We start from the raw sequence: 9,607 nt of genomic DNA on the forward strand, positions 1-9,607 counted from the left end.
TAGTATGATTTCTCTTTTTCTAAGGGTTCACCAAATGTGATTTGTGTTTCCCAAATGCTCTTGGGTGTGAGTTCATCCCTTGGAGTCTAGTCAACCTACTGGGCATCATGCCAGCAAAGAAAACTCTCGCTCCCCCAGCAGCTATCAATTGCTAGTAAATTCCCAATGGGCTTTTTGCACACCACACCATTATTTCTGGGTTTTTATCTGGATTGGGCTTGCACGGGTCTTGTGTATGCTGTCATAAGTACTTTGGGTTCCTATGTACAACTACCCTGTGGTGCCAAGACAGCATGATTTTCTTGTAGTCATCTACCACCTCTGACTCCTACAGTCTTTCTGTCCCCTGTTCTGTAAATGATCCCTGAGCCTTGGGAGGACAGGATGTGATATAGGTGTCTTAGTAAGGGTAGAACATTCCACAGTCTCTTGCTCTCTGAATGTTTACCAGTTGTGGGCCTCTATGTTAATCACAGTCTGCTACAAGAAACTTCTCTGGTGAGAGTTTAGAGATACATTAATCTATGGGTATAATAATAAGTTGTAAGGAGTTGAATACTATGTCTGTTTAGCTGATAATAGTAGTTCCCCTACAGCGTGTGACCTATCTAACCACAGGTTCTTGGTGTTGATAACAGAGCCAGGTATGGGCTCCATATTGTGAAGTGGGCCATAAATCCAGTCAGAAGGTAGTTGGTTACCCCCATAATATTCATGCCATTATTACATCAGGGAGCATATCTCTAAAGGTCAGTTGTTATTGTAATTCTCAGAGTTCACAGTTGGGTAGGGTTGGAGACAGTGAACATCTTTATTTCATTCTTGGTTTTAGTGGGAATGCTTTGTTTTTTCCTCCATTTAGCATAATGTTGGCTTTTTAATTTTTCTTTTTTCTGTGTCTCTATTACAGGGAGATGCTGGGCCTCAAGGCCTCCCAGGGTCCCCAGGAGTAGCTGGGCCACAGGTCAGTAAATCTTCACAAACATTTATATATATATCTATATCACTGCTTCATCTAAGTTTGTGGCAAGAAATGGTTAATAGCCTTAAAACCTGGGAACTCAGTTTTCAGACTGTAGCTCTGATTTTCTCATGACGTGGAGAGCTCAGGGCAGAGCCTTGGCTTTTCATTTAGAAACTCCCAGTCGTTGCACAGTGTGAAACACACAAGGGCGCTGGGCTTTGGAGGCACTTCCTGGAAAACGGTAATGTACATGTTTAGGATCACACACCTCAACTCACTACACAGTAATGATAAGACTAAAAACAGCTCCAGAGAGAGGTGTGTTAGAACTGAGTGATAGATTGCTGCTCAATTCAAAGAGAACAAAGAAAGTGCTTTCCTAATGTGAGTGAGCTCATGAGAATGTAAGACTCCCATTTAAAGTCAGCAGCACCCTCTTTGAAGCCATGGAGCTGGGGAGAGGCCACCAGGGAGAAAAGATGCATGATCTCCACTGCAGAACAGGCAGGGAGGTGCTCTCTGGATGTCTAAGCAGCTGCTCTTGGGCTGGGTTCACATTGCCTGCCAGTGACAACACTTGGCTTTAAGAAGCTTTTGTACAGTATTGGGACAGGAGGAGTAGGTAAGAAGGGACACCTCCCACCCTTGTCTCCCTCTATGCTCCCTGTTTAGTGCTCCCTTGTTTTCTGTGGCCTCTTAGGGAAGAGTGGATCCTGGTGTCTCTTCCTGAGGCCTGGCAGAAATACCAACATTTAAAATACAGGCAGGACCGACCTCCTGCTTGGATGACCCCTCACTATCTTCCCAGTGGCTCACGCAGTCAGATCTTTTCTTTACATTCTGAAATTTCATACATTTCACATTCTCTTAACTTGACATTGACTTTTTAAACTGTTGCTTTGGGATGCTGTTTAATCTTGGTTACTAAAGTGCTTGTTATCAAAGTGCTTGGGCTGGTGAGATGGCTCTGTGGGCAAAGGCACTTACTATGAAACCTAGTGACCTAAGTTTGATCCCTGGAGTCCTCATGATGGAAAGAGAGAACCAACTTTTGAAAGTTATACTCTGATCTCCACATGTTCACAATAGTATACCCCACACAATATAAATAAATGAATAAATGTTAAAAACATTCAGAGTTATGGGCTTCACTTGCCTTTCTTTAGGTCCAGTCCTATAACATGGTTTTGGAGATGTGATTATTACCATTACAGAGCAAACCAAACAAAGGGGTCTGACAAAAACCAATCCTGGGGTGACTCGTGATAAGAAATAATCAGGTCTCCCAGTCCCTAGTGGCAGGTTGAGTGGACTGGCATTTGTGATTGATTTGTTAATATTTGAAGGTTTTTGATGCAGCCAAGACGTTTCCTATTAAAAACCACCACCTTTGTCAGATCTCAGCATAGATGGAACAGAATATTTTCTTGAGGATGGTCTTGGATTGAGAGGTACCAAGAAAGTGGAGTGTCACCAAGTGTCCAAGTACTTACTGCACATGGCCCTCCCTTTCTGAGGCTGCAGGAGAGGCTCGGCTACTGCCCTGAATTCTGTGCCTGTACATTCAGCTGTTCCTTAAGTGATCCTTGCTGCCAGTTCCCAGCCTGTTGATCTAAGCCTCCACAGGAAAACAAAAGCAGATCAATTAAAAGTTTCCTCCACTAAAGCAGCCCATTTCTACGGTTTTCTCTATCATCCCAACCATGAAGAAAGCACTGAGGTTTTAGGGGTGTGCCTCCATCTTTGTTGGCTTCAAGGGGTTGGGGGGGTGTTCTTTAAATATTTTGAAAAAGCTCTGGCCAGAAGAGGAGTAAAACAATGCTGCGTCTGAAGGCCAGGGATCTTTCTCCTACACTTGGTAAGAGGTGCTGATCTTGAGAAGTCCTTGGAGTTCCAGGTCCATCCCTATAGTTAGCTAATAGGAGTCCTCTGAGCAGTATTCTAAGTGCTGAGCTGTCACCTATAAAATATTGCCTCCTGCAGTGGCCAACATTGTCCTGGGAAGGAGATCCATCTCATTTTGCAATTTAGGAAAATACCGTTTAGTAAGAATAGATGCCAGAAATAAAGCCCACTGGTATTATAGCTGAAGTTGCTTCCTGATGGTCCACGGTCCAATAGTATTTCTAGCCACACTACCAGTGCCAGAACCTCGGACAGCTCCCAACAGAGTGCTGCACTCCTTCATTCTAGGCTGAGGGTAAGGCCTGGGGACCATGACCTTATTGGCCTTATTTTTGATAACGTGAGTCACAGAGGCCTTGGTGCTTCCTCTGAACAGCTACAGGTGTGTGTCTTGGTTTGTGGTTTAAACCTCAAGCCATTTACTTTGCTCGTCACTAGTCCCGCAACTTTTCAGAAAACAGACTTGTTTTATTTGCTCTCTGTTCCTCCTTGCCCAACTAACAACTCTGCAAGTCTTGTGGACACAGAGATGAGTTTTTAAGTAGAAAAAATGATTGTTATGGCAGAGGAGAAATGGCTGCTGTTGGACGCCTTTGGTAGCCAAAGACCTTGAGCATTCACTGATCTCCCCACACTGTCAAGAGGCCCTGGCTCCTTGGTTGGCGATTGTGGCTTGGTATCCAGGCAGCAGGTTCTGGTGACTCATCCTGCATCCTTGCAAGCAGCAGCTCTCTTTAGGGGCTGGGTTGAGGTTGGGGAGGTCAGCACCATGGTCAGTTACAGAGCTCCCTCTCTGGGCCTTGAAACTGCCTTTATGGGACAGGGTCTGGAGACTGGTTGCAGTTATGATCACCGTCAGGTAGAGGAGGAAGAGGAAGCAAGATAGTAATCAAGTTGATGGCCCTGGGACAACATTTCTGCAGTCAGACCTAAAAGCCTCTTTTGCATTGGAAATGTAGGCTGTTTATTCCCCCGCCCCTGAAAGTATTTTATTTCCTGCCCGTTACACATCCCTCCCCCAGGTCTTGGGTGTAATGGGAGTCTGAAAAGGACCTGGAGACATCCTAATGAGCAGAAGTCCTCTCTTGGAAGTTCCAGCTAATTCTGGGGAGACAGAAGGGATACCTGCTGTTGTTCCCACTATGAGAGAGTCTCCTAGAGCCCCATCCTGCTAAGAAGGTCACCAAGGCCACCTGCTTTGTGCTGTCTTTATGGGCAGCGTGTTTTACACCTTTGTCTGCTCAGTTCTTAAGGATTGCCACTAAGTGTTCCCTTCAACAGTTACTTCCATGTCAGACAGTACAGAGAGAAGGAAGGTATGGGCCATGCTTTTCAGAGCCTAAGCTGAGGTAGAGGGAAGAGACCCATGATCTGGTGGGGGCTCTCAGAAAAAGACACGGTTACCAAGGTCTTCACTTAGTTTCTGCTTCCTGAGTGAGTTGACTCCCTAATTACAGAACTTTGAGTTTTTCATTAACGTCTCTCAGTCTTCATTCCTTCATCTAAGGATGGCAGCTGGGCAGGTATTTGCTCATAGGTTTCTCTAATTCAAACCCTCAGTATATATCTAATCATTTAACTTAACTCACAAATAACATGCAGAAACCAAAGAGAAGAAAATTCATGGAGCCATCACATAGGAAGCTTTACTAGATGTGAATGCTACTGGTCCTCATGACTCCTGCTACATCGGACTTAAACACGACAGATGTCTGGAATAGAGTAGGTAACTTTTAAAAAGCCAGCATCATTAAGTAGTCATGTGTGAAACCCCCTGAGGAGGTGTGGTTTTAGTTGTTTGGGGAATTAGACAGGACTTGTCAAGGATGTGTACAAGGTTCTAGTATTGAAATGGCCCGGCTGATCTGAGAGTTATTACCCTGGGAAGTTTGAGAACTCCACTCCACAGCTTATAGATGCCGCCTTGAGGAAATCCAGGTGATTTGACTTGTAAAGGACGGCACAAGGGCAGACTTGAAAGAATGGAAATACAGTTAAAACAGCACAATGGTTTTAAATTAATATTTATATCCGCTTTACTAAAAATGAATCAAAATCTCTTCCCAACCTTAAAAACCTCTCCACAAAGATAGAAAAGGGGAAAAAGGGAATCTTATCCACAAACAAACCCTAAACTAGAATGGGATTAAAATGGGATGGACATCGCAGGCTCAGGAGGAGGTGGTAAAGTCAGGGAATCTTCGCTCTTCAGCACCTAGGCTGTGCAGTTCCATGCTGCATACATCTCAGGACAAGCGCTAACTGGTGCTCAAGTTAGAGGACTTGGCAGTACCTTTGGTCACACTTGTTTCTCTGATTTTCCAGGTAACTGGGATGGTCATTAGCATGCTAGCTGGCCTTATCCAGAGAGATTCTGCCAATCTTTTCATGGTTGGCTTCAGGTGTCAGTTCGACAGCCCTGGGAAGAGGGAGCCTCAGTTCAGGAATTTTCTCCATTAGATTGCTGTGGGCATGTCTGTGAGGCATTTTCTTGATTGTTGAGTGATGTGGGAGGGCTCAGTCCACTGTGGGTGGTCCCATCCCTAGGCAGGTGGGTCTGGGCTGTATGAGAAGAAAGACTGAGTACAGGCCAGTGGAGCAAGCCAGTAAGCAGAATTTCTCCATGGCCCATGCTGTAGTTCCTGCCTCCAGGTTCCTTCCCTGAGTTCCCACCTGACTTCCTTCAAAGATAGGCTATCACTTGGAAGTGTATGATGCAATAAACCCTTTCCTCCCCAAGTTGGTTTTGGTCAGTGTTCTATCACAGAAATAGAGAAGCAGACTAGAACACATACATCTCCCTGCTTTATCACAGGAGGCAGTTTTGCACCTGAAATCCAGGCACATGCCAAGGTTAATCTCCTGCTTTGCAGCAGGACCTGAGAAAGGGACCAGTTTTCTTCCTTGATGATTAAATTTCAAGAGATATTACTAGGTCATGAGAAAGATATAACCAGGTTCCTGGCCATGATGATGCTGAAGACCTGCTTACCTTTTAAGAAGACTTACATGGATTCCAAAGAGCAGAGAATACTCACAGTGGCGATTTTTCACGTTGTGCTGGGTTATCATAATTCTCAGCTCCTAGAGCATTTATAAGGCACACCTTTCAGTGTGTCTGGGGGATGTTTTGAGACGGTTTTGAGACAGTTAGATCATGAGGCCTCTGACCTAATAAATGGGCTTTACTTTGATGGGTTCCTAATGCATTGACATAGGTACCACAAGGTAGAAAGTGGGGCCCGCTTGGAGGAAGAAAGTTTGGGGCTGGGGCATGCACTTGAGGCATGCCTTGCTCTGGCTCCTTTCTGTGTCCCCACTATTTGTTTCCTGGATTCCCTGATGTGCAATTCTTTGCTCCATTATGCCCTCTTTACCATGGTGGACTGATACCCCTGGACCCATGTGTCCACATAAATCGTTCCACCCTTCCAGTTGTTTTTGTTAGGTATTTTGTCTGAACTTTGCAACACATGTGTGCTTTAAGAAAACTGTATGGGGCTGGAGAGATGGCTCAGCAGTTAAGAACATTAGTTGTTCTTGCAGAAGACCTGGGTTCGAATCCCAGCTCCCATATGGCATCTAACAACTGTCCGTAACTCCAGTCCCAGGGGATACAACAGCCTCTTTTGTTCTCCGAGGGCATTGCACGGCATGGGTGCACTTACCTACATGCAGGCAATACATGCATACACATAAAATAAAAATGATAAATAAAATATTTAAAAAAGAAAAGAAAACTGTATGTTGGTGTGTGTGTTGGGGGGCATGTCCATTCTAGTCCCTTATTTTTTTGAGCCGCAAGGATTAAGCCTTGCAAAGGTTCATGAGTAAAATGTAAAGAGAACCAGGATAGTAGAATTAACCTATAAGTTTCCAAGTATAAAAATTCCCAGAAGACAGGGTTGATGTCTTTCTTCTAGATTGTTCTATCTCCAGTGTACCATCATGTGCCTGATCTGCTGTCAGCATGGTTGACCTGGTTTCTCCACCCTACCTCAAATATCAGGATACTATAAGCCACCAGGACCAGACATCATAGCTTCAGGAAAGAGCCAGGAAACTAATTTTGTCAGGGAGAGCAGAAAGAGCTTGAATATTTGATAAAGACTTTGTTTTTATTCTGTGACTTAGGTTTTCAGATTGCTTATTGATTGATATTTATTGATTGATTGTGCTTTTCTGAGGCAGAATCTCATTGCCCAGACTGGCCTTTAACTCAGAATGTGACTGAGGATGACCTTGAACTCCTTATCCTCCAGCCCTCCCTGCCCAAGTATTAGGATTACAGGCACGTAGCACTATGCTTAGCCAAGACTTCTTTTCAGCCCATGAAGATCCCGTTTGTCAAAGCAGATTTACTGGCTAACTTAGATATCATAGATGAATTACGTGTTTTTGGCATCACTCAGGGTACAGACAAAGAGCTACATGTAGCAGATCTTGTGTGGAAAGGACTTCCAAAATGTCAGCCCTCTGTCCAGAAGGAAGGCAGTCAGGTTTGGGGGTGGCTCTGTTTGCTCTGATCTTCGACTGTGGTCTGATTGATATTTATTGATTGACTGTGCTTTTCTGAGGCAGAATCTCATTGCCCAGACTGCCCTTTAACTCAGAATGTGACTGAGGATGACCTTGAACTCCTTATCCTCCAGCCCTCCCTGCCCAAGTATTAGGATTACAGGCACGTAGCACTATGCTTAGCCAAGACTTCTTTTCAGCCCATGAAGATCCCGTTTGTCAAAGCAGATTTACTGGCTAACTTAGATATCATAGATGAATTACGTGTTTTTGGCATCACTCATGGTACAGACAAAGAGCTACATGTAGCAGATCTTGTGTGGAAAGGACTTCCAAAATGTCAGCCCTCTGTCCAGAAGGAAGGCAGTCAGGTTTGGGGGTGGCTCTGTTTGCTCTGATCTTCGACTGTGGTGGGCACAGAGACAGGGACAGCTGTGGGGATCCTGAGCCCCTGACATGTTCACTGATGCCAGGCGAGCATCGAAATCAGTCCACGGCAGGCTGAGCACTGGGATTTGAAAGGAAACATGGTTAAGGTTGTTGGTTGTCCTAATCATTAGGGTAGTGGTGTGCTGTTCTGTGGCCCTTCTTCCATTGCTTATAAAGCATCTTCAGACAGAGAACCAGCTTTGGAGCTTTAGAAGCACTAGACAAAATTGCATGCAAAGATGATGGTATAACAGCTTTTCCCATGAACCCGTCTTTTCCCTCCTCTGTGCGATGACACGCAATTCTACACAGGAACAGTCCACCCAGCACAGCCCAGGGAGTGTCATTATGCATGCATCCATTAATGAATGAACCGCTGCCATGGGCTGGATGAAAAGAGGGCTAGATTTGACATTTCAGTGAGACTCTCATATATTGACCTGACCCTCCTGAACCTTCTGGATGGACAGATTGAAACCCCAGAAGGAATATTACCTGCTCTACTAACTTCTGCACTCTTTCTTGGGGGAATTCGGCAGATAGTTTTGTCTGCATTGCGCATTGTGTGCCCTGTGCTTCTGTGCTTGTAGCTCATGGTTTCTTGTCATAAATAAGAGCATTAGAATCTGGGCTTAAATGCTAATTTATTTGTAGTTTGTCCATTTGTGTTTTCTTTTATCTTTCCAGACCCTCTAGGGGTCCGTTCTCTGTAACACTATTGGAGCAGATATAACCAAGAAATCAATGTCGTGCTTAGATATACTTAGGCCCTGTAACGTGGTCAGAGATGTCAGAGCCAGGGGAAGGGAAAATACTTAGAAGTATAGTGACCTCAAAAATAAGGGGCGAATTAAAACCCCACAAAGCCTCACTCAACAGATAAGAAATTTTCAGCTGAGGCCTGTGACATAATCAGAGAATGGGTGGCAGCTAGGACGTGACAATCTTTGAATCATACTTTTAGTGTCAGTCTATAAAAATATTTCTGATATGTTGCATATCTAAGTGTCTTGGTGACTATGGTGATGTAATCATGGTTATACGAAGAGGATGATGGGGGTGATGATCATGATGGTAGTGGTGATGGTGATGGCAACCATGGTGGTGGTGATGGTAATGAGAGGTGGTTGATGGTAGTGATGATCTCCACCACCCGTCTTTCTCACATACTTGCTCTTCAAGACCCACAGTCACTCTTGCTCCTTCCTCTGTCCCATTCTTCTAGAAGACTCCAAGTCCCTCCTGAGTTTCTCGTCCCCTCAGCCTGGACCAACTGGTCTACCTTTCACTGTGGTCACAGCTATAATATAGAGCTATAGTCTGACTTAGTGATGTTTGTCATCTAGCACTATGTCCAGATTCATGAGCAGCACACCAGGCTTACAAAGAGCTGAGTCCTACCTACCTCCGAACCCTGTTTTTTACATTCCCTCCGTGGTGCCCCAAACCCAGCTTAAAAGCTTCACCAGCCATCTTTTAAGCACGACTTGCTCCTGTCCACTGCTGCCATGCTTAACGTGCAGCGATAATTTGATAAAGAATTTGAGGGCTGGATGGATGACATTAAGATGTTGTATAGCTCTAGTGAAATTTCTGTTGACTTGACTTTTTTTTTTTTTTTTTTCCTTTCCAAGGGAAGCCCAGGAGAGCATGGTGCAGATGGTGAGATTGGACAGAAAGGTGATCAGGTAAAAGCAGTTTTCTTTTATTATGAATCTCTCACTGGAAGAAAGACCTTATATATACATCCATTCCACTGCCCCTGATACCACCCTTGCCTTTTCTGTGTCT

The 9,607-nt window shown here is 44.6% G+C and overlaps 1 protein-coding gene across 1 annotated transcript in view; it reads left to right on the forward strand.

Annotated features, from left to right (window-relative positions):
* Positions 1-909: 909 nt before the first annotated feature.
* The window catches only part of LOC108491692, a gene marked incomplete at its 3' end in the record, with an annotated part of 53,192 nt that continues 44,494 nt past the window's right edge, over positions 910-9,607 (forward strand). The window contains exons 1-2 of the mRNA XM_017802699.1: positions 910-964; positions 9,451-9,504. Of these exons, the coding sequence (XP_017658188.1) occupies positions 9,467-9,504 (38 nt within the window). The remainder of the gene's footprint in view (positions 965-9,450; positions 9,505-9,607) is intronic.

This window comes from Nannospalax galili, unplaced genomic scaffold (assembly GCF_000622305.1).
Source record: "Nannospalax galili isolate Female #2095 unplaced genomic scaffold, S.galili_v1.0 scaffold525, whole genome shotgun sequence".
NCBI lineage: Eukaryota > Metazoa > Chordata > Mammalia > Rodentia > Spalacidae > Nannospalax > Nannospalax galili.